Source organism: Leguminivora glycinivorella, chromosome 21, assembly GCF_023078275.1.
Source record: "Leguminivora glycinivorella isolate SPB_JAAS2020 chromosome 21, LegGlyc_1.1, whole genome shotgun sequence".
In the NCBI taxonomy this organism is placed as follows: Eukaryota; Metazoa; Arthropoda; class Insecta; order Lepidoptera; family Tortricidae; genus Leguminivora; species Leguminivora glycinivorella.
This window is the reverse complement of record NC_062991.1, coordinates 8,777,198-8,803,260: the sequence shown is the minus strand read 5'-3', so window position 1 is coordinate 8,803,260 and position 26,063 is coordinate 8,777,198. Positions and strand designations below refer to the sequence as shown.

The 26,063-nt window shown below is 37.1% G+C and overlaps 1 protein-coding gene across 3 annotated transcripts; it reads right to left on the bottom strand.

Annotated features, from left to right (window-relative positions):
- Nucleotides 1–62: 62 nt before the first annotated feature.
- On the bottom strand, nucleotides 63–24,643 carry LOC125237368 (pyrroline-5-carboxylate reductase). Of its 3 annotated transcripts, none has more exons than XM_048144374.1 (7): nucleotides 24,485–24,634; nucleotides 12,680–12,763; nucleotides 12,480–12,550; nucleotides 7,870–8,052; nucleotides 7,253–7,465; nucleotides 6,667–6,868; nucleotides 63–323 (listed from the first exon to the last, which is right to left on the bottom strand). In XM_048144374.1, exons 1-7 carry the CDS (start codon nucleotides 24,492–24,494, stop codon nucleotides 244–246), a joined length of 843 nt encoding a protein of 280 aa, XP_048000331.1. In that variant the 5' UTR covers nucleotides 24,495–24,634; the 3' UTR covers nucleotides 63–243. The 3 variants fall into 3 exon arrangements, with proteins under 3 accessions (XP_048000331.1, XP_048000332.1, XP_048000333.1); XM_048144375.1 differs by lacking the exon at nucleotides 24,485–24,634 and adding an exon at nucleotides 16,668–16,733; XM_048144376.1 differs by lacking the exons at nucleotides 63–323; nucleotides 6,667–6,868 and adding an exon at nucleotides 6,992–7,151 and having other exon boundaries at nucleotides 7,197–7,465; nucleotides 24,485–24,643.
- Between the last annotated feature and the right edge of the window lie 1,420 nt (nucleotides 24,644–26,063).

The window sequence follows — 26,063 nt, the reverse complement described above, 5'->3', positions numbered from 1 at the left end:
GATATAGGGTACAAATTGCAATAATGTCAAGTGAAGTTATTTGTGTTATATCAAAAAACTTATTTGTTTAACAAAAATATATTTCTGTATACTCGTCACAAAAATCAGATCGTTTTACTCCTACGCGACTCTATACAATTAACAAGTATTAATAATATTGTATTTAACAAGCCCAAGGACAGAATTTATTTTACATTTGGCTGAATGTACGGCTCATTTTGGCGCATCTTTACAAGCAATTTCCTAGTTGTTTAGTTGCTGGTTGACTACTTTACATCTATCGGCGGCTGCTTTCACTGCACCGATGACTGCTGATCGGAAGCCTGAAACAAAACAAAGATTTAAGTGAACAATACCAATGACTGTCTTTAAATATGTGGTATTTTACAACTCGCAGGAAAGGAAAATACCTTTACACGGACAGCCACATATTTAGGTGGCATTGGTGCATCATTTGCAATGCATTTTGTAGTGTAGAGTTGGTCCTACTGACGTTAGGTACTAGACATTGAGTAATTATTATTACTTCGTATAGGTGCAAACAACGAACGTGTCATTTGCAGGGGGCGGGGTGTGCATGGCCTGCTTTAACGTCGCAAGCGCTACGTCGGCGTACGACGTTTCGGTGATGATGAGCCCCATACAGTGCTGAGTCGTAGAAGTGACATGGGTTTATGGGCATTTTTTTTAATTTATGACTCTCAATTAGCGTGAGTTGTTAACAAAAAACATAAATCGCTGTTAGTTTTGTAACGACAATCAAGCTTGAAATCTGTATTTAAAACTAAACTTTTTTCACGTTCTGAATTTAGATTATAGCTTAGTATAATTTACATAATTAAAACAAAAACGATGTTTTTATTGAAATTCCATGCTTAATTATCGTTGCAAAACTAACAGCGATTTAACTTTTTCTTAACAACTCAATCCCAATTTTTTTAAATGCCCACATAGAAAGCTGCATACGGACTGAGCATACATGTGTACACGTAGCCGCAACTGGATATTAGTTATTTATGTGACTGTTGCATAATGGTAGGCCATCGATCTAAACTACCTAGATGCACCATCACGGCTTAGAATGTGTCCGCAGCAAATTGTGCTTGAAAATGTTCTAAGCACAATTGGGCGGTCAGTAGCGCTTCATCCGCCGTGTCGGCAACATGCCTAAGTGCTCCGTAAAAAAGTGCAAAAAATAACACCTTATATACGTTAAAAAAGGATGACGTATCGTATTTCAGGTAAGTAATTGTTAATAATTTTATAATGTTATGCATTTGTGGCCAAAATGGCTTCCTAACTTGCTAAAAACATTTATTTTCTAGAATAATTGAAGTAAATTCCTTGATTTGGTCTCACGCAGTTTGTCTCTTTCTCTCGCGCTATACTAGTAATGAGCGGACGGCGACAAAAGATGGTTGAAGTGGAACATAGTTAAAAATGGAATGATGGAGTCGCTAATTTATATTTTTTGTAAAAGAAGCCTATTTCATATTAATAATGTATGTATTTATTTATTATTATGGACCAATAAGTCAGAAATAAATGATTTCAATTCAATAACATTAATACATATCTTATAAATTACTTTAATTATAAAAAGAAACAACCCGGGAATAGCAAATTCGTTTTTAAGTAATAAAAAGGTTTTTATTCCAGATTCCCAAAACAAGACGTTGAAAGGGAAAAATGGCGTAAGATTATAGCTGAGGAGCGGAGAGAAGATTTACCCACACAAATCTTTGAAAGAAATTACGTAGAATAATAAATTAATGTCATCATTCAATTCTTCTTTGTTTTAATAGCTACTTAATTCATATTCTCCAAGTGCACCATCCCTCACACACACGGCACCACATACAATCCCTCAACTGTTTACCTTCACATAATCGCTACACATACACTCACTACACGCACACACACACACACACACGTATGTTATATATATATATATACATACATACGTTTGTCAAAAATGCCCTTTTTCTAGCACCCTGTATGTTTTTTCCAAAATCTGTAAATGCCATTTTTCATAAATTTGAAATTGATGGATGGTCCCCTTAGACTATTTTCATGTAGGACTACGGGATCTCATACCGGCCTTACTGACCCGCTATCAAAATACACCCTGTATAAGTCCTCATAGTAAAAATTAAAAAAAATTAAATGCACTTTTACTAAGTTTTGAAAATAAAATGAAGTCTTCTTTCAGCAAAATATGCTATCTACGATATTTAAGGTACTTTCCCTCCATGTGGCATCGCCGTGGGACACCCTGTATATACCTCAGTTGACTCTATTTAATAATGCAAACATTGCAAAACGTGGAGATATTGATCAGTTGCAATTTTCCCCCAGTCCAAATTGTCCCGCCGTACCTTATATATTTTTTTGTTTGAGATAATATCAATAAAAATATCATACAGTAAAAACTCATTTTTTTTCGCTTAAAATACGCAAAATCTCGAAAAATGTTATACCAAACGTTTTGTTCCTTAAGAAATTTTCTATCTAATAGGATTTTTTAAAACAGTTTTTCGCAAAAATACCGCAAATTTCCTCATTCTCGCCTTTCATCTCATAGCGCGACTCCCATGATGCCTCTGTCCATCCTCGTTCCCAATGTAAAAATGGCGTTTAGATTGTTGCAGCGCGAACGAAATTAAACTTATGTTGGTTGCAATAAGACGAAAATTTGTTTAAAAATATGCACACCTGCGATCTGCGGTAATAAAATTTTATGGCTTTCGCGATGATCACATTCATTAATGTCATAACCGCCAATTGCTTGCATTTGAAATTGAACTTTAAGTACTAAGAAATAACGTTGTTTTTGTAAAAAATTAAAGTAGTTTTTACTACATTGCGAAGTTTTCGTTTGTCAACTAGACGCACACATTTGCAACTTGGCGATCGGACACTTTTGAGTGTCGAATTTGTAGGTGATAGTGTATCTTGGTAGTTTAGATCGATGTGGTAGGCATTAAAACATGAGTGTTGTTTTTGTTGTGTTAATAAGATAACATGAATGTTTTAATGCCTAATTATGTATAGTCGCATAAATAACTTTATCTACATCCATGTATGTATGGGCGCGGGTTTATCGTCCCATACAAAATTTTAATTTTGCGCGTTTTTATACTCTCATAATTTGCTTGACCGTCTACCTACCCAAATTCATTCAGATAGGTTAGGTACTGCACTTACATTTCACTCACTCACATGAAATTCGACACGCGTATTGAGAATCTGTTATAGACCGACATGTCGGAAAACTGCAATTCTGACAATAATAATTAAATAACCTTTTTTGCGTCGATACATATATATAATTTAATGTATGATAGGAAACTTGAACTAACTTGCGATATTGTCACGTCTGCTTTTGTTGCATTTTTTACTCTTTGGTTTCAACGAAACATGGCCGCCGCAACACAGAACTTAATTTAGATAGAAGAAACAAATTCATATATTTGTATAGGGGCCGAGCGTGTCAAATTTTGTACTGAAGTTGATTCTTGCCTGTAATTTTAAATATGTCTCAGGCTCTCGATTGTTCATAATTTTTGTGTTGTTGCAATTGAATATCACGTAAAGAGGCATTTTTTATGTGTTGGTTGACTTTAACTGGACAGTGTTATGGAATAAGCGACCAAGCGACAGTTAGTTGAAATCGAGAAAATGAGCTAGAAAGATTTGAAATTTGAATCAGTTGTTGTAAGTTCATTTATAAAGTAAAAAAGTTAATTTTGACATTGAACCTATAAAAGTGTTCATAATTTAAATAGATAAAAAAAATAACACCATACCCAGGGCCGGATTAAGGGTAGAGCGAGTGGAGCGGCCGCTCTAGGCGCCACATGGTAGGGGGGCGCCAAAATCGAGAATGTCGAAAAATCCATACAAAAAATTATACATTGCGAAGGCGCGCACATAGCACAAAATGGCGAGAGGAGAATGGTCTTGAATGAATTCAGCTGCCTATTGAAAATCTAAATTTGTAATTTAGATTAAGTGGAAAGTTGCACCACAATGCCAACATAATATACCAAAATTAGGGCTAGGGCGCCGTAAAAGGAGGAACCACGTTGTTGCGCGGTCGAACGACAGAGTTACGTCGCTATCCAAATGCAAAAATATGAGTCTATCTGACAGTCCAAAGCGGAGCTCATAAAGCCAAAGGAGCAAAACGTCTCAGATAGGCGCAATTGTGTACGAGTCACAGGAGATCATGAGCGAACTTTTAAGCACCAGGATCCCCGAGGGCACTTAGTGGCAAAATACCGAAATGGGCATCCCGACGGTGACGATCGAGTCCGCAGTAATGTCTTAATTATCTCTTAGTATGAACTAATAAATTAAACTATAACTCTGATGGCGAAATATAAGGCCTAAAAGTCGGGAACATAAGCGCCCTGTGAAGTCAAAATACCCTAAAATATGCCAAAGAACGCAGCTCTGCAGGTGATCAAAGCTTGGAAGCTCATCTAGCGGGTTGAGACTTAATAAATTTCTTCAATAAGAAAAAAATTCGCGCTCGCTTCGCTCGCGCTTACTATTTATATCAGTTATCTTCTAGCTATCTACTTAGGAAAAATTATGTGCTCACTCGCGTTTTCATTTTGTCTGCTTTCCCGACTCGGTCATTATAGTACTCTATTTTGTTTGTTATTTAATGTACATTATATCCACATTCAGCCCCTCGCAACTATGTATACTAGGGTGCGGCTGAGACTGTTTAACCCTTTGTCCCTTTCCTACTCTGTGTGATGAAATCCATAAATTTTGTATTGCGTTAATCTTCACATCATGGCACTTCTAAATATGAAAAAATTTCGCGTTCGCTACGCTCGCGATTTTTTTTCTCCATTGTTAAACTTCCTGCCAAGGGCGCCCAAACTCAAACTCGCTCTACCCTGATCGAGTGCACGGGCCGGCACTGACCATACCTATTCAAGTTTCGAAGTTATTAACGTTTTTCCGCTTGATTCTTTATTGAACTAATACTGGGATGAGGTTAATTTATTTCGTCGTAGCGTACTATGAGACATATTTTGTCGCTTGATTCTTTAATTCAAATTGTTAGAGGTAAAGTGAATACTGGAATAAAATAAAATTTCATATATTTGAGTAAATAGTGCTATTGTAAATAAATCAACAGCAATGTTTTCCTCCACAATGATTAGGACTAATCCGTCTAACAGTTTAGTTTTGTTCTCCAATCAACTTTTTTTAATAAATGTCAAAAAAATCAGCATATAATGCAAAATTGGCATTGTAACTAATAATAATTCATTAGTACTAGCCAGGATTACACACATAAGATATTATGATATAACAAAACCTCTTGATACTTAGTTCTCATTAAGCGAAATATCCTGCAATTTCAAATATGTAACAACGAATTAAACGACACTATTAGGGCGGTTAAATCGATATTGCGTTTATAAATCATCAAAACTTTAAACCAAAACGAATTAATAACATTTTTATGGCGTTTAACTCGATTTTGCGATTTAGAATATACGCTTATTATAATTTGTAAAAGTAAATTTGGCGTTCAATTCGTTTTTACGTAACGACTTAGTACACAGGACCATACAAATTTTAACGTGTCGCTTGATTCTACCCCTTAAAATAAGGCTGTAAGCATGATTTTTCAACAAAGAAATAGTCAATACTATAGATTATCACATTTATATCCGAACTGCATTCATAACTTTTTTTTCGGATTTTGGCGCTTAGTTCGCTATTCCATAACACCGTCCAACTTACAAAAATTGACGCCCGAAAGCTGCAAGCTGCGAGTAAAGACGGACAACTCAGTGGATTTCACTTAGTTCATTTGACACGCTAAGTAGATACGTTTGCTTGATCTATGGTATATATGACATCTGTGCGCCGCAACATGGCGCTTCCTGGCATGAGTTTATATTGATACATTTTTTAAAAAGTAAGCGTGTTTAAACAAAAATGCAGTAAACCTACGTATGAAAAGTCACTCCTTGGCTTTAGTTAGATTTTCCTGAGCAATTTGTACAGTACCCACTACACATGACGGCATTATTTAGACGAAATATTTTTCATTGCGATACGTCAATCTACCACAGCCGTTCGGCACAGACTAAGCGCGGTTGTGCCGATCGGCTCTAAGTGTTGTTACACAAAATCAAGTTGAGGTGCCCTCTCTAGTTAACATAATTACTCAAAGGTACTAGATGCTTCTAGGGTGCTCCCTATACTTATGTACATAAGTACTTTATAGATGATGAATCACGTCAGACGTATCGTCGAGGTCCAAATGGAGGCAGAAGAAACCCAAAAGTGGCTAAGTAGACAGGCCTTACATGTTTTAGCGTTTAATGGCCTACGAATTAGAAACCTAGACAAACTGACCACTTTGTGCCAAATTATATTTTTAAGTCAAATCAGCAGCTTGAGCTTTAATCATTTTGTTCCAAGTCATATGTCGTGATGGATATGTCCCATGCGCAGAGTGTCCGCCATTAAGAACCATAGCGGCTGAACCCAGGGTTGTCTGTGCGACTAGACGGAGGGCTAGGTCACGACTTCACGAGGGACTAATTCAAATTTACGCACTGCTTTAAAATTAACCCTTTCTTATTGGTGCATTGCATCTATAAAATACTATCTACTTAAACTTACCATTTTGTTCCAAGTGATAAGTGCCATCAGCAGTTGACCCAGCAGGGCTAGTCACATTATCCTTCAACTGCGCAGGGTGTCCACCATTGCGGACCATAGCAGCTGAGCCCAGGGTAGTCTGGGCGGCTAGACGGAGGGCCAGGTCACGGGGTAAGCCACAGCGCACTCCACCGTCGGCTAGGGACTCTATGAGCATGTAGACCTGGGAAGAAGGTGGTATAGATAAGTCTATAAGTCTAAGTGGCGAGACTGGCGAGAGTCTTAACATTTTTATGTATGCTTTCCTATTATGCAACGTCATCGTATTATGCAACGTATCAGGGTAGATGGGTGTCATTCATTAATGCATCACATCATTTTTGAGCTCCGAAGCGTGCGGTGTATCGTCACAGCTCCATAAAGTGCTGAATAGCGGAGCAACCAGCTTGGCATCTTCAACTGTGAACTTAACATCAATATTTTTTGTTGAATATAACAATTTAGATGTCTCTGCAGCGTATGTATTTTTTGATTTTTTGTTTAATTTAGATGTCTCTGCAGCTTTCTTTGATTTTAATTTAATAGACTTGAATGACTTGATACTTACATAAGCAGGCCCACTGCCGCTCAACGCTGTGACAGCATCCATCTGGTACTCCGGGACCTCGTCGCAGCTCCCGACAGCTCTGAACAGCTGAGCAGCCAGCTTGGCGTCTTCGGGTGTGGCCTTGGCTCCGCGGCTGAGCGCGGCAGCGCCCTCCTTGACGAGAGCGGGTGTGTTGGGCATGACGCGGATGACGCGAGCTTCTGCTGGTAGGTTCTGGAAGGAATGTTTATGGTAATGCAGGTTTTAAATGAACAGGTACCTACTTAGACACAATCTAGAAAACGAGTCGGTCAACCAAATGTAGGCTGACTGGTAGATTAATTCCTCATGAAATTAAGTTCGCCTGTGTTTCTTTGTTCAGAAAAGATAATAAACTTTTAATTTAAATTATTAATATTAGCCACTACAATCTTTTATCGGCATGTGGTATGTGATACTGTCATGCTGTCATGCTTCATGCGCTACTAAGTATATGTAAACTAACATTATTAACATTATAATATGTATGTATGTATGTATGTATGAGGCTATTATCCCAACGAAAGGTGACAGTTTCCCCATAGATTAGAAACGGGCAGATCACGATCGCGTGGGCCCCACTAATGAATCCTATTCACCTTCTCAATGGTAGCCGTAGAAACTCCCATGGCGACTGAAATGAACAGCTTTCCCTTAGAAGCCGGTAGATCACGAACATCGCGTAGCGCCGGCCCGACCACCTCTGGCTTCACTGATACGATCACCACTTCTGAACGCTCCACCACTGGTTTGTTCTCGAAGGTTGCTGTGGCACCTAGCCCCTGGAATTAAAGGTTGAATACTAAGTAGGTAGTAGGAGATTCATTAAATTCTACCCACCTGGAAAGTTAGGTACTTTGTAATAGAATTTATTTTATACAGAATGGTCCAAACTTTGAGGTCAAAACTACAAAAAATCGGCTAATATACATGGGGTATATTCTGATAGCCCATGATGTGAGGAATCTAAAAAAAAATTTTTTTCGTTTAGGTTTGGAGCAACCTGTAGAAAACGATAGTTTTTTTTCTTAACCCTTCATATGTCGCCTGTCAATTTTTATTATTGAAAAAGTGACCTTGACATTTAAAATAATAGATTAAAATTCCCACGCACGGATCAGTGAAGGCATACGAAGGGTTAAAGCTTCATTCATATCCAATTCATTCATATGGATGGAAAGCGCACTCTGTGAGCAAAATTTTATACAAGTTTCTATATAAATTATTTCAGCCAGATACCCAAAAATTGCAGTTGACATAAAAATTAAAACCGAAAATAATAACCGTAGTCAGTGTAGAACTGTAGACCTATAATAACCATTGTTTTAGGGTTCGGTAGTCAACTAGGAGCCCTTATAGTTTCGCCATGTCTGTCCGTACATCCGTCCGTCCGCGGATAATCTCAGTGACCGTTAGCACTAGAAAGCTGAAATTTGGTACCGATATGTACCTATATATATCAATCACGCCGACAAAGTGGTAAAATAAAAAGTGGAAAAAAATGTTTTTTGTTACAACATAATATGTGTTAGGGTACCCCCCCTGGCCCCCCTATATGTAAAGTGGGGACTGATTTTTTTTCATTCCAACCCCAACGTGTGATATATTGTTGGATAGGTATTTAAAAATGAATAGGGGTTTACTAAAATCGTGTTTTGATAATATTAATATTTTCGGAAATAATCGCTCCTAAAGGAAAAAAAGGGTGTCCCCCTTTAACTTTTGAACCATATGTTTAAAAAATATGAAAAAAATCACAAAAGTAGAACTTATATAAAGACTTTCTCGAAAAATAATTTTGAACTTTATAGGTTCAGTAGTTTTTGAGAAAAATACGGGAAACTAGGTACGGATTCCTACACTGAGCGTGGCCCGACACGCTCTTGGCCGTTTTTAGGGTTCCGTACCAAAAAGGTACAACAGGAACCCTTATGGTGCGACTCTGTCCGTCTGTCTGTCCGTCTGTCACATTGTTAAATATCTAGAGAACTACTTATGCTATCGATATGAAATTTGGAATAGTTATAAACATTGTGAACCTCTACAAGTTGAAAGTATTTTTTTTTAATTAATTAATATAAATGATAGAAAATGGCCAAAATGAAAGGGGGGCAATCTGAAAATTTGAAGTAAGGGTCAAGTGGGGTATCGTTAGAAAGAGCTCAAATTGTATATATCAAAACTATTTTTTATAATTTTTTGGTTGTGGAAAAAAAAAATGTTTTTTGAAGGAAAATGTAAAAAAAAATACCGTTCCCCCCCTTATCTCCGAAGTTTACCAACATAAATTTATGAAATTTTCACCAAACATGGCTATTATAATGAATATTACAGGAAAAATAAAATCGTACATGTATCTTCAAAACTTTTTTATTTATTTATAAAAAAACCTTTCAGATTTACATTTTCAATTTCAACACCCTTGCGGGTGTTTATTGTACCTGTATTTTTTAACAAAATAACAATGAAATTACCTGCTTTCAAATAGAGGCAAAATAGTTAAAATCGGTTCACGCAATAAACAATTATTCCATAAAAATCATCTTCGATACTAGCTCGCGCGCATTAGTTTACTCAATGCCGATAGATGTCGCTGTACGTTGAACGCTCATTTCCTACATCGCGTTTTTCCTGATATAATGAGGTCGGTTCAGGAGCGTCCTTGCGACATGTCGTAAGTCGTAAACTATTGAAGTCGAATAGTCTTGATTTTATTTGGACGTTGTCTAACAATAAAATTGTATATTAAAATATTACTTGTTATGTGGGAATTTGAGTCTTGAGGGATTTAGTCAAATCTGTAGAGTGCTTTGAATAACATTTTGATGATTCAACTATTGAAAGTTTGTACGGAACCCTCGGTGAGCGAGTCCGACTCGCACTTGACCGGTTTTTTTTGTTAATACTACGTCAGTGGCAAACAAGCACACGTTCCGCCTGATGGAAAGTGGTCACCGTAACCTATAGACGCCTGCAATTCAAGGAGTGTCACATGCGCGTTGCCAACCCATTAGAATCTTGTACACTCATTTTGGATGTGTTAAGTACACAGCAAAAAGGAGTGTGCCATGCTCGTAAAACACGTAAATCGTTAGTCATTACAAAGCAGAATATTATTGTACTATACCTACTCCTAATTTATAATAATTTGCATTTAATTCTTTTAGTGGTCGAACATTTTTAAATTTGTAACTCATCGTTAAATCGCTTCTACTCATTTCCTCAAAGGTTGACTGGAAGAGATCCCATTAAGGGATAAGTCCGCCTACATTGTATATTACTGACTCTGTAACTGTTTCTCTTTTGTTTCCTTTATGTACAATAAAGCTTATTCATACATACATACATACATACATAATAGTAAACAAAGTGTTACAGCTAGTCAGCGGACGATATCAACTGCGATAACCTTACTTTAACTTTGATTAATACCCACTAGTAAGTGCTGAGCGTTTTGTACTAAGAACATGATTAAGTACTTCATACCTACCTATTACCTACCTGTCAAAGAGACCGACATACACACACAAGAATATTAACACATGTAGCACTTCCACAGAACTTAATTTAGATAGAAGAAACAAATTCATATATTTGTATAGGGGCCGAGCGTGTCAAATTTTGTACTGAAGTTGATTCTTGCCTGTAATTTTAAATATGTCTCAGGCTCTTGATTGTTCATAATTTTTGTGTTGTTGCAATTGAATATCACGTAACGAGGCATTTTTTATGTTTTGGTTGCCTTCAACTTACAAAAATTGACGCCCGAAAGCTGCAAGCTGCGAGTAAAGACGGACAACTCAGTGGATTTCACTGAGTTCATTTGACACGCTAAGTAGATACGTTTGCTTGATCTATGGTATATATGACATCTGTGAGCACTTCAGATATGAGGATATACAGAGTGTAACAAAAATGGTGGTGATCCGTTTAAGGGCGTACTCAGTATCGTATTCTTATCAGGAAAAAGTAGAAGAAAATTTTTTTTCGCTAAAAAAATGTTCACTTTTGTATGAGCCGGGCCGCGCGAATCGGTCGAATCTCAATACAAAGATAAAAAAATTTTTTGCGAAAAAAATTTTTATCCTACTTTTTCCTGATGAGAATACGATACTGAATACGCCCTTAAACGAATCACCACCATTTTTGTTACACCCTGTACTTACAGACACTATACACGCATGAAAACTAGCTTAAGTTCGTTTTCTCATTATCCGATCCGATATCGGGTGTAGGACCAATATTCTACATCAAAGGTGTCATCTTTGTCATTTGCCTTTGGCATCCTTCCAACATCCGATATCGGATCGGATAATGTGAAAACACTAAGCTTCCGCCACACATAAAGCGTTTTGATAGCGTAGCGTTAGCGGAGCGCAATGATAGCGGTGCGCCGGCATAACGCTGGCGTTCCGCTCGTAATCCGCGCGCATTCCGCTCGCAATCCGCGCTCATTAGTTCCCGCCGGCGTCCGCTGGGCGCAACGCCAGCGTTCGTCCGGCGCACCGCTATCATTGCGGTCCGCTAATGCTCCGCCTACGCCCTCAAAACGCGCATGTGTGGCTGAGCTTTAAATGTAGTAGAAAGCAGAACATTAACTGTACCTAACTACACAGTATTAAGTAGCTACTAAGCCTTTTCTACCGACCAACATAATATTTGTAATATCCTAGGTACTAGAAGTGCTTGTACTATCTTGTACATATCAAAGAGACCGATCGTAAGCAATGTAAACACATGTAGCACTTCAGACATGTGAACAACACTTGTGCAAGAAAGTTGCAAGTATTAACTGATTTATGGGATTAATATTTTATTATATGTGTTATGTATTTACATAAAACACTTCGTACGTCACATGTGTTTTTTATCGCCGGAGATACACAAATAGTTGTAGGTATAATCTTAGAACATTTTACATACATATTAAACATTATAAAACACGTTTGCACCCACGTACCACAATATACTATGGAAAATTCTGTTGACTGTTGTAAGTATATTTTCTTTAATTTCCGTCATTTGGTTGATCCCGAATAATTTTGCGAGTAGGCAATCTAGTGTAAACTAAATACCATCGACTTTATATTGTGAATCATTCAGACATCTCTTATCTTAAACGATACCAAACTAAACAAACTATTCTCCTCTCCCAATCTACGGTGCATGCATGGCGACCCTGCCAGAATATAAATCCAGATATGTTTACCTTGAACGCTTCAGCACTGGCGGTGTCAGCAGGGTGAACGCTAGCCGTGATTTCTTCAGGTTTTGCTAGACCTGAAAGTTTAAGTTCAAATAGTGACTAGCTTCCAAAACATGCCTTGTATAATGACAAGTTGACAATTTAGGTACATTTATTTTTACGTGGCACCGATATAAAAATAAGCCTTATTATTAGGAGTTTACCTGCAGAAATGAACCCGTTGGCCAGAGCGAAGGCCAGGCGGCCGCCTCCGATGAATCCGATCTTCATGGCTTCTGACACCGAAACTGGAATAAACACATTAACTTAATAGGTAAAATAAGGTAAAATAACTAATAATTTTCCTTAAATTATTCTGGTCTTAGACGTGACTATTGTGGCCGAAAAACTGGTCACCTCCTCTTAGATTTTATCAGCATTGCGATACTTGTGAGCAAGGCAATCGTTCTGTTCTGGGTAGGTACAATGCCTCAAGGGTTTAAGCTTATGTCAGGGGCGGCTCACTCCGCGATTGTATCGCCGCGCTACAAGTACATGCTGGCGGCCGCGAGTTCGCGGCCTAATCAGGGGTGGCGCGCGTTCTCACGGAACGCACGTTCGCACTTTCTATTTTTACTTTACGTCGCGAATTTTTTTAAGGTTCATATGCGATGTTCACGTGTGAAATGGCTAATAATGCATAGTTAAATAGACATCATGAATAAAATAGGACAATCTTACACAGATCTTATTGATTAAGTCCCACGGAAAAGTTCAATAAGGCTTGTGATGCTGAAGGCTTAAACAAAAATATATAAATACTGTATATATACCTAGAAAGTACCCAAGACTTGAATATATAGTATAACATTTTAAGAATTAATTCGTTTTAATCTATAGGCAACCCTATCATCCGACGCTGCGCACGTGCGGCTCGTTTCTTTGTTAGACTTTTGTAGGCATTTAAAATGCGGCATTTCGTGAACATCAAAGCAGTGGGCCTTCTGTACTTGTACTATTATATATTCTGTGCTTATGTATCTAGTCCTTCCCATCACGGATACCATAGGGTATTCGGGACCTTTGGGAGGCGTGCGCGGAGCCGAAGTTAACTGTAGAAAATGCTGCCCTTGCCCGTGTCTGTAGCTATACCTTAGTCTTTCCCATCACGGAACAATGGTGTGCCTCCCAAAGGCGTGCGTGGGGCCGAAGCCAACGCGTAGAGGACATATTGACACTTTAATTAAATGTAAGGGGTACACCACGCGGATGTTGCCCTTGCCCGTATCATGGGGCACACGCAGAGGCAGCACCCGCCAGGGTGTAAGGTATCTGTACACTATTCCGGGATAGTAAAATGTGGTACATTATTCCGGGATACTTTGGTTTTTGTCACAAAATAAGGAAACTATCAGTAAAATCTTAAGTTAATGCAGTATTTAATTAACTATAGATCAAATAGAACCGAAAAAGTCGATTTTCGGATATTTATCTTATCTTTTGAAGCCATGAGGTACCTCCAAATGCGTCAGTCGCAACCACGCAGTGGTTTCTATGGGCGTGTTTGACGGTGAGCTTAACGCGGCAGCGGAACTTCGTAAGGGTTTGCTGTGATGATGGTAAGTTTATTGATGTTAAATTTGTATCATAATTGTCTTATAGTTATTAAAAGACATTTATATCATTTTTTCAAGTTAATTTAAAACATATTTTTATTAAAATGTCCTCTCCCGGAATAATGTACACCATTTTGGCGGGGTGTACATAATTGCGGGAGTATCACAGAATAACGGAAACACAGTCCTTAATGTTTTTGTGTCCTATTACTATTTACGGTTAAGTATATTTATATATTTGATGTAAATACATTAAGTAAAGATTACAGATTATAGTGACATAATTACGGTACATATATTTTTTAGATTTTAATTTCATAATTGAATACGAAATGTATACTCATTGAGTAATACGTGCGAAATATTGGACTGTGGCATCAACATTAAATTTGTTTTATTTCATAAAATTAAAGCACAAAGTTTATTTATTTCAATGTTTTGAGTGTAATTGTTATATAATCTTCCAATATACTAAGAAAAAAAATCTTGTTTATGTTTTAATATAGCCTTTTTTGACTGCCGTAATTAAGTACACGATTTTATATGAGTGTATCTTATTCCGGTATACTTATATAAAGTATATTAAAATATATAAACTCATAAAATAAGGTACAGAGACCCGAATATTATGTTTTTAAACTTTCTTAGTTAGCTAAAAATCTTTATACCGCATATTGGTTTGTCCGTCAGTCAGCCTGTTCGTCTACGATTTAGCTCAATCATCATTAGTACTAGAAAGCTAAAATTTACATGAGGACAATACATAATAGGATAGACAAATATAAATATAAAATAGTACCTATTTAAACCGATTTCATCAAACATGGCTAAGAAGAACACTCTCGATTAATACAGCTCTTTCAAACGAAAAAAACTAATCAAAATCGGTTCATCCATTCGAAAGCGATGCCTTAGACAGACAGACAGTGAAACTTATAACACCCTGTCGTTATATCATATAATCGTTATACCGTAAAATATCATATTTCCCTTCCCATTCCAGCTCACCAAAATATTGCACATTACAAAAAATACACTCTGTATAAGCATTTATCAAAACGATATGTGCATTATATATTTATGTAAACAATATTTTTAATTCGTTTCTTTACATTATGCTTCAACAAAGTGGACTTTAAAGATATCCCGTAATAATGTACAACGACTCCCGGAAATAAAGCCATACCAAAATTGTATCCCGGAATAATGGGCAAACTAAGGGTTTAGTAAAACAACGGCAATTTCTATAAATTAGAAGTTACGACGCAAAATAGTGCCTTAAATCAATCGTAGAAGACTTATCCTCAAAATAAAATAGTTAACACGACTAGAAACCTCGCATTTCTGTTTCAATCCTCACTTAAAGTAGGAAACGTCTTAAGTTCCCGTAATATGGTACAGTTACCTTAAGGACTATTTTGAGAGTTAATGGAATCTAAAATGAACTGGGCTATTTTGATGAAAGTGATGAATTAAATACTGGGCTATGGGATAAAAAACCGGAATCCTACCTAATAAAACAGTATCCAATTTTATTTCCGGCAGACTGTGACGTCTGTGACTTGTCCCCGCAAGATGGGCCCCCACAAAAAGCGACATCCACTACTTAGTTATTAATAGTAGTAGTAGTAATACACTTTATTGTACAAAGATAAGAACACACACAGTAAAGAAAAAAAGAACACACACATAATTTGTACAAAGGCGAACTTATCCCATTAAGGGATTTCTTCCAGTTAACCTTAGAGCAGTTAAAGGAAAATTGGAGATGGTAGACGTTCCTAAGCTAAACCTATACCTAACCTACAAACTACAGCAATATAGACGTTATATCATATAAATAAATACGTTATACATAATTATAATACAGTTTTATGACTACCCTACATACATACACAACCTACCTAACCGCAAACATCTTTTAGATTAAGATGCGTCCGAAAGCCATAACTTTTTTAAATTCGATTTTATTATTATTATTATAGTCGTAGGTAAAAACATTACATGCAATGTTTATTATGTAATAACCTAGTATATATGTAACAATATACAAGTCATTCATTAGTAGATAAACGCTTGAGACTAAAAAAAAATAATCACTACACGTGCGTGCGTTGGCAAGCCATTACATCATATACTGTCTTTTCTATAGTTTACGTATTTTAGTAATTTTCCGAAAGGTTTCTTCCTATATCGACAGCAATTTGATAGATATTAGCTACTAAACCTTTAAAAAATTATGATTCCAAATACCTATACAAACCTAAAAAGTTATATAATAAGCAAATCAATAAAATAAATTAGGAAAAATATCGATCGTACGACAAAAATATTCCATAAAGTCGAATATAGTTCACTTTGTTCTGAAAGCAGGCTTTTGTGAAAATAATAAAAAACTGTCACGAAAAACAGTTTATAAACACAAAAAATTACTTAACAACAGTTATTTAAAAAAAAAATGCGTATTTAATTTCGTCATCACAGAAGATTAAATAATAAACTGACTGTCTCCTTTTAATGCGCAAACAATACCTCTCTCCTCTCTTCGGTAGTATAGTGAAACTAGTGAAAGTATATGAAAGTTTCAGAAACTTACAAATTACACAAGTGAAGACTGCTCACAACACAGTTGTGTGGACGACTGCTGTTATCTAGCCTATTCTTATCTCTAACACAATACACTTCTTTGAGATGGAGTCATTAAGACCGTGACCTACGGTTCAATTATTTAACAGATTATCAGATAAAAACCGTGAAAAACAAATTAATAGTTCGTTTGCGAGCTCATGTTTTGCGTGGCTTTGTAACGCAAATGTTATATATTCTTTCTAGCGTTTTCCCACGGCTTCGCTCGCATTACAAAGAGACAAAAAGTAGCCTATGTCACTCTCCATCCCTTCAACTATCTTCACTTAAAAAATCACGTCAATTCATCGCTCCGTTTTGTCGTGAAAGACGGACAAACAAACAGACACACACACTTTCCCATTTATAAGTATGGATTTCATCTGCTACTCAGTGTCACTGTCATTGTACGGACAAAAAGTTTCGGAAGTTGCCAAATGTCTATAGAAACAGGCGGAATTCTCAGAAATAAATGAAACTTGTTCGCTGTGTGACTGCTCAAATCAATAAGTATTTGAAGCAACTGAAAACCGTCGTCGTATCTATTAGACACGGTGTACGCTGAGTGGCATCCTATTTGGTATAGGTACTTATTAATTACTCGTTGTTTTGCACTATGTATCTATATGCCAAATAAATATTTTCTTTCCTTCAAAGTTACCGTAAGAATGTGTCTTACATTGTTGTTGCGGTAATGGGGATAATACAGAGTACAAGCTGTATTCATCGCCGTATTACAATATTTATAAATTTTATAATACATACTTAATTATAATCTACAGATCTTTGTCAAAGCGGACCCCAGGCTCCCATGAGCCGTGATAAATGCCGGGATAACGCAAGGAGGATGATGATGATGATGAATCTACAGAACTTTGATTATTATATTAAGCTCCTATTTCGTTACACTGAGCAATATGTCTTTTTCTCATAATAGCTGTTAAACAACGTGTGGGAGCCCTAATTATAATAGAAACTCTTGAATCAAATTTCAATAAATTATATTTATCACGAAAAGAAAATCACAACGATAATAATAAAATATTTTAGTGACTTTTATATTAGACATTGACACCTCTCAATCTATCATTACAACAGCCAGAAAGCTAGAATAGGTTATACAAATAGGTTAGCTAAAGCCGCCACATCAGCCCCCCTCCAGACCCTTAGGGTCGATATAGTAATGTAGAAATTGCAGAACATTCTCAAAAAGCGGAAACATTCTTGAGAATGTTCGCAGAACATTCCTGCAACATGCAATTTATTGTTTAAACGAGAGAATATACTTGAAATAAAGTTTAAATGGGCATAATATAAAACTATATGTTATTATACATAGTATAATATTGTCTATTACAGTTACCTATTTTGGTGATAAGTGATAAGTTACATTTAAGTTGCTTAAATTCTCACTATACTTCAGGGAACATTTCGACTTTCAGACTTCACAGTTTTAGTCCTGACTTTTTTAAATTAGGTACCGAACTATTATTTCTTGATGCCTGTTTTTGGTCATGTCAATATATATACAAAAAAAAAAACAAACAAAATAAAAACATAAAGATCGCTGTCAGGATCGAACTTGAGAACATCGGCATACGAAGCCAGCGCACTACCACGGGACTACGTCTTGACTTGCTGAGTTTGACGAAATTATGGTATAAACTACGAAGTTACTAAGTATTCTGATAAATTCTTGTTCTGGAGAACATTCTCAGAAGTTACCGAAAATTCTCATGAAGAATGTTCTGAAACTTTGGAAACTTCTCGTCCGTGCATTGCTAGGTCGATATGAATCAGGGAAACGTACGACCCGCCCGGACCGTGTGCGTCGCTCTGGAGCTTCACGATGCTGGATATCCTCCTCGAGCATGTGAGCAGGTTTCACACGACACGATCGATGGACACACTAACGGGCTTCCCACGAATATCTATTTTAAAAACCTTGTCACCTCTACTGATAACTCTGTAGGGTCCAGTGTACGGGGGTTGAAGAGGTTTCCGGACCGCGTCATGCCTTAAAAACACGTGAGTGGCTGTAGCAAGATCTTTGTGCACGAAAACCTTCGAAGCACCATGGCGTATGACTGGTGAAGGTTGAAGGTCTTGCATGTGCGTTCTTAAGCGGTGTACAAAATCGGTGTAACTTAAGTCCTCTAACGATAATGATTCGTTCCGTAAAGTCCCTTCGGTGCATTGCTACTCATATAACGAGGGTCATCAAAAAAGGTTATTGTTAGGACTGGGTGTTCGAATGCTACATATATAGTAAACTAGCTTTTGCCCGCGGCTATACGCTCGCGTTAGAAAGAGACAAAAAGTAGCCTATGTCACTCTCCATCCCTTCAACTATCTCCACTTAAAAAATCACGTCAATTCGTCGCTCCGTTTTTCCGTGAAAGACGGACAAACACTTTCCCATTTATAATATCAGTATGGATAGTCAGATATGTCATAAAGGCTTGATTGGGTTCAATTTATTTGCACAGCCTTGGCTGCCGGCCTCAATGAACGCTAATAAAACGTGCTAACGCTCGCTGCACACTCGATGCACTTCTGATGCAGTTAAACAAGTTCTCTACAATTACTATATTGACATGACACAAGCGAACGTGATTAGGAACAATATGTATATATATAACTAGATTCTAACTTGACCGTATTAGAATACCTACTACCTAATACCTACTAATACCGTATATATGTGCTATAGATCAAGGGATTAATACTTATCCATACAGATACCCATTATCCATTAACGACATTCACTGATAACTTTAATTGCTGATTAACCTCATTTTTCGTATTACAGATATACCGACTTTTTTTTTATTGGTAAATACGCGGTGAAATAAAAAGGACCGTTTAAACTTTGCATAGTGCCTTTTGGGGTCATAATGAACAAATTTTATTATGGGACCAACGCTGAAATCCCGAAAAAAGATTTGCTGTTTCATACATTTCGATTCCTGCCTGCCTGCCATTTCGATTGAGCCTGTGTGGTGACGGGTAAAGAATTTCGCCACCCCCTTTCTTCCCGTGGGTGTCGTAGAAGGCGACTATGGGATATGGGTTAAATTGTGGCGTAGGCGAGAGGCTGGCAACCTGTCACTGCAATGTCACAGTTTCGTTTTCTTTCAACCCCTTATTTGCCAAGAGTGGCACTGAAGCTTTAGTGGTTTCATGTGTTCTGCCTACCCCTTTATGGGATACAGGCGTGATTGTATGTATGTATGTATGTATGTACATTTCGATTGTCATGATGCCGCTCATTTCTATGGAACAGACAATTTCAGCGCGATTTCAGCATTGGTCCCATAATAAAAGTTGTTCATTATGACCTCAAAAGTCACTATGCAAAGTTACACCGTGTATAAAACATACATTTTACACTTCAACCCAATGACCCTAACCCAATTATCATTAACGCCGTGGCTTGCGTGGGCGACGGTCGCGCGATGGTCGCGCGACGGCGATGCGACGCATACGAAATCAAACCTTATCGATATGGAAGTATGGGACGCGACGGCGACGGTCGCGCGACCGTCGCCCAGTGCAAGACACGGCGTAAGACATAATAGTCATTGGGTATTAGGTATTTATAGAGTTTCAACTTACTTCCTACTTTATGATATGATGTCTAATATTAGCTTAAAATATGACATGGATCAGAAATGTCGGTTCCAAATTTTAAATAAGTATCATTTTTGACAATGACGTATCCTGTCCATATCGTATGTATATTTGACGTATCGAATCGAGCCGTTAGTGATGCATGTGTGTACGAGTGTACCTTATGTATAGCTAGGTATACCTGCTCATAGCATATTATAGAAATAGTAGTTATAGATTCCTATTGGACCTTGATCGTGTTGACATACCGACACCGCGACTTGTTTATATTCTAATTAGGTAGGTTCTTATGCATTTGCCTGCATAAAGTAACCTAGAGACTGCGAGATGTATATCTCGCTAGCTCCCATAGCTCTATTATTTGACAAAATCAAATAAATATTTAAAAATGTGTTTATGTATCATATACCTATACTTATCGAAACATGGTCTCTGTCGCACGCGCTCATTGAAATTTAATGGAAATCGAAGTACTTATACGGTAGCTATAAATATGTATAAAAAACTAAGACTAAACTTAAAAGCTAGATAATGTATGAAATAGGCCTTTGAGGCATTGTACCAAAGGATACTGGCGATATTTCCTCGCTGTACTGTATTGCAACGTTGTGCGAGGAAGTCGCCAGCTCTTCGGTTACCAAGCTCTCTCTGTTACAATTCTCTTCCGTATTAGAACAACGTGTTTTTATTAATTTCCGTTAACTTTATGGGAAGGTTCTTTAGGCGAATTACAATTAATTTCTGTATAAAAACTCCAGGGTAGGTATGCAAAAGCAATTTTGTGAACGCTGATATTCTTATTCTTAGCACTTAATAAATCCTTCATTCCGAGGTTGGTACCTACTTACATTTTCTACAAGAGAGTATCTATATTCAGCTACTGAAATTAATTCAAATAAAGCAGTTATTTCGAATGTAAGTACTCTCCAGTATAACTTGACCTCCAGATACTTTAGTTCATAATCAAAGTTCAGTCCTAGTTCATTTTTAGCCTTGCGACGTAAATAGTAGAAGTTATGTTTTGTTTGAAGTAACTATCAGTTCTTTAACTAAACAAATATTTAACTGCCACACCTAAAAATAGGCGACGAAACAATGAAACTGTAAGACTGTGTGTTTTTTACGTTAGGAGGGAAACGGCCAGAAAGGTCGACGGTAGGCGATCACTGCTGCCCATGGACACCCGAAACACCAGAAGAGTTGGACGTGCGTTGCCGGCCTCTAAAGATGAGACGCTCTTATTTAGCATAAACTATGTCGGAGCAGCCGAGGTGCTCATAATTATCTGAATACCCTCTGCTAGGTAACTGTAATCCATATACTAATCTTATAAATGAGAAAGTGTGTGTCCGTCTTTCACGACAAAACGGAGCGACGGATTGGAGTGAGCTTGCCCAGAGGATGCCTGTTCACTCTTGATTTGAAGGTTGCCGGGTTATATGAGCTCGGAAATATAGCCGCCGGCAAGGAATTCCACTCCTTGGCAGTGCGCATAAGAAAAGAAGAAGCAAAGCGCTTCGGATTGACATGATTTTTTAAGTAGAGATAGTTGAAGTGATGGAGAATGACATAGGCTACTTTTTGTCTCTTTATAAACACCCCACTTCCCTAAAAAGGGGGGGGGGGGTGGAATTTTATATGGAGCATTCCGAATTTGGATTTAACTAAAGCTAGTGATGTTATAAAATAAAAATCCTTGGTTATTTTTTCGCTCATATTTTGCATCAAATATGTCGAAGCAATCGAGGTGCTCCTAATTATGTGAACACCCCCTACTAGGTAAAGGTATAGGGGTGTACAATCCAGGTCTCTTTAAAGCAAGGGTAAATAGGTATCTCATAGGTAAGCGTGCTCCACCGTAGACCGCATCATCACTTACCATCAGGTGTGATCGTGGTCAAACGTCTACCTATTCATACTAAAAAAAAAAATGGCGATAGGCGCTGGAGTACATACTACTTACGTACTAGTACGTAGGCAGGCCCCGTAGCCGAATGGCATTTCTCCGACGCCAAACGAAAGCGATACGCCGCTGGCTCTGTCGCGCCAATACGCAAGCGCGATAGAGATAGATATCTACTAGCGCTTCGTTTCGTGAGCGTTTCGTGAGCGATTGTGCCATTCGGCTAGCCACCCAGGCCCCGTAGCCGAATGGCATTTCTCCGACGCCAAACGAAAGCGATACGCCGCTGGCTCTGTCGCGCCAATACGCAAGCGCGATAGAGATAGATATCTACTAGCGCTTCGTTTCGTGAGCGTTTCGTGAGCGATTGTGCCATTCGGCTAGCCACCCAGGCCCCGTAGCCGAATGGCATTTCTCCGACGCCAAACGAAAGCGATACGCCGCTGGCTCTGTCGCGCCAATACGCAAGCGCGATAGAGATAGATATCTACTAGCGCTTCGTTTCGTGAGCGTTTCGTGAGCGATTGTGCCATTCGGCTAGCCACCCAGGTATTCTAATGACAACTATAACTAAGTAGTATCCAAATATAACATAAGCCCCTGTCAGAGAAGCTCAGATAGAGGTTATTGGACGAAATACGATAAACTATCTAAGGTACCTAATATCTATTTGGGTGTATGATAAGATAACCTATAGGAACACGAACGTTTCTTTCGTTTTTAAAATTCATTTGAACTGCTTTTATTTATTTTCCCCTCACTAGCTCGGAAACACGTGTTTTGTCGTTTAATACCAGCGGGTAAAAACGCATTTTATCCACTAGTGGGTAAAGTAATTTGGCCTTGAATAAAGTCAAAATAACTGCTTTAAAATTGATAAATGTAGGTGAATCTAGTAATAAAGATGATTTACCAAATTACCACCTGTGGAACTACTGGAAGCAGTGATAAACGCATGTTTTGCGTTGTAGTTTCCTCGCTATAGTGAGGGGAAAAGTTTTGTATTGTATAACAAATAACTATTATAATTTTATATCATTTCATGTTAGCGTTAGCGCCGATTATACATATTATGCATAAAAAATAATACGACCATAATTATTAATTACATAGGTAAAAATTACGGTACTTACCAGAAACTTGTTGCATGTTTCGCTTATTTTCCACTAGGTACAAAATATTTTTGGACAGTCACAGTTTTTTTAATCAAGCCTGAACTCGGAAATAGGTACATAAACAGTTCGTTCAGATATTTTTAAATGATTCTCTAGAAGATACACTTTTATAGCCTGGTCTAGTTTCCAACTGCAGGGCATAGGGTCGCTTGTGCTTTCCCGCCAATTTAAAATAATTAATTAATAGGGTAATCTTTTCCATTAGATTGCAAATGAATTTCCAAAAGACATTACACAAGTCTCGGATTCTACTAACTACTAAGCTCTATATCTAGAGCTTTTATACTGAGAAGCTTCACCAAAGCTCTAAGCTCTGGGCATGCGCAACTTTCTTTCGAAATATCCCGTGTTATTGTGAAATATGATGTAGAAATAGTCTATTATTAGACTCAATAATGAAACGATATGAAATCGAGTGAATTTAAGGTACTTCGGCACTGTTTACTCATTTTGATTCATAATAAAATCATTAAAAAATATAGTAAGTAGGTAAGTAAGTACCTAAGTATTCATTGTGAGACAGACAGATAAAAAGCATTGTAACTAAAATTATACTAGTAGATAATTTTAGTTACAATGCTTTTTATTATTTTTCTAAAATACCTGACTTGTTGTATGTAAACACACTTGCAAACAAATAAGTTTATAAAAGTTTAAAGACTTTTATTTATCAATTAATCTAAGTATTTACCTACATTTAATGATTTTCCAATTTTTACAAAATCGTAACACCACAACACTTAAACCAGGTTCATACTAAATTAACTTAAGAACAGTTTGACTAATTATAATGACACTGTTACAATATTAGTTAATGTTCTAATTGATGCACGTAGTGGACAGACGACAGATTGACTTAGTCTAGCTCTTGAAGTTCATAAAAGTTTCAAGATAACTCTCTTTTTTTTTTATCATAGTTTATTTACTTACATGAACATATTTAGAACCTACATAATTGTATAAGAAGCTGCAGACTAAACTTAAAAGCTAGCGAATGTCTAAAATAGGCCCTTGAGGCATTGTACTAAGGATACTGGCGACTCTATAGATTGTTTACTGATATTATATTTTACTTACATTTAATCATTTTCCAATTTTTCTCACAATCACAACTCCTCAACACTCACTCCAGGTTTAAACTAAATTAACTTATGAACAGTTTATCTAACTAAACTAATTATAATGATGACACTATTATAAAAATGACACTGTTACAATATTGTTTCTAATAGAGGTAGCGTTGGACTGGCATCCATGCAATCTAAACGCATGTTGATACTGATATGTACCTTTGTGTACTGCTGAGTCACAAATTGTTATGCGGATAATGTACAGTAATCGGTATTATAATAGTTTGTAATAAAGAAATTAACACAAATAAAAGATCGCTAGTTTGTCCAGCATTCGCGAAGGCTCATGGGAGCCTAGGGTCCCCTCTGACAACTAATCCTAAGATTTAGCGCAGTTCTACGAAAGCGATTGCCATCTGAACTTACAACCCGAAAGTTAATTAATACTTAACTTAGATCTCGAGGTTAATGTATTAAATTTTGTCTGTAAAGAAAGTAATAATTAGTTACTTAATAGGAAATACCAAATACATATTCATATAATTAATGGCGGTTGTACTCACGCTTATATCGCTATTGCTGCTAGGGGCCTCCAAATTGGCCCGAAACATGTCGCAGCAATAGCGATATGAACGTGTAAGTAGTACAACCGTAGATTCATTAATTATTTAAGTAATTACCAGATATTTTTAATTGGAAACTGTGAATTCCTTTAGGTAAGTGAAATCTGCTAAACTATTGGGTTCTAAAATACCTACCTATATTTTTTTAATCTTACCTACGGATGGTCGGCCTTGTGGTCGTTTGCCACCAGCATTAAAATCCTCCTTTCAAAGGGACACTTTAGAAACCATTTCGCCCGCGACTGTACACTAATGAATGTGCTGATAAAACGCGTTATCTGTCCAGTTGGACGGGAAATGTGTTTGGACCCAGTCCATAGGTCGCTCTAGCTAGGTATGTAATCTCTTGTGGGCAGTTCTCAGGAGGCGCGTTTTTACGTGTCCGGGGCAAAAAACGTCAGAATGGACTGTTCTAAAAATCTGAATTAATTCAGGCATAATCTTTAGCCTCTGTTCTGTTTGGTACACTATAAAATTATTTATTTATTATTTGTATAATATAAGTAATAAAATATTAAATGCGAAAAATGACCTTCGGTGGACGTGTCCCGCACCCAGAATTTGCAAAACAAAAAATCATAACTCAAGATGGAGTTGTTGATCGCAGTTGTTATAGATATTCACGCATAAAGTATTAGTTTACCTATCATATTTTCTATATAAAAATAATATGTTAGCTAAACTCATCGAGTAAAGACAAATTTACGATGTGTCTCGGGCTAGTGACTGATTTCGGTGTCATTTGCTAAACAAGACAGTACTCTTACAAATTAGTAGATCAGGGACATAGTGGCACAAATATAGTAAGTTTTAACTATGTTTTAATCATTCAGTGTAGAGGAGATGCAGTACCGTTTTATAAAGGGGACTTTTTAAAGGTTTCTCAGTCATTCGGTGGGTTTGGTCCCATGTTTTTTAAGATTCGGTGGTTCAATTTACTCCCACAGTTTTAGTGCATTTGTC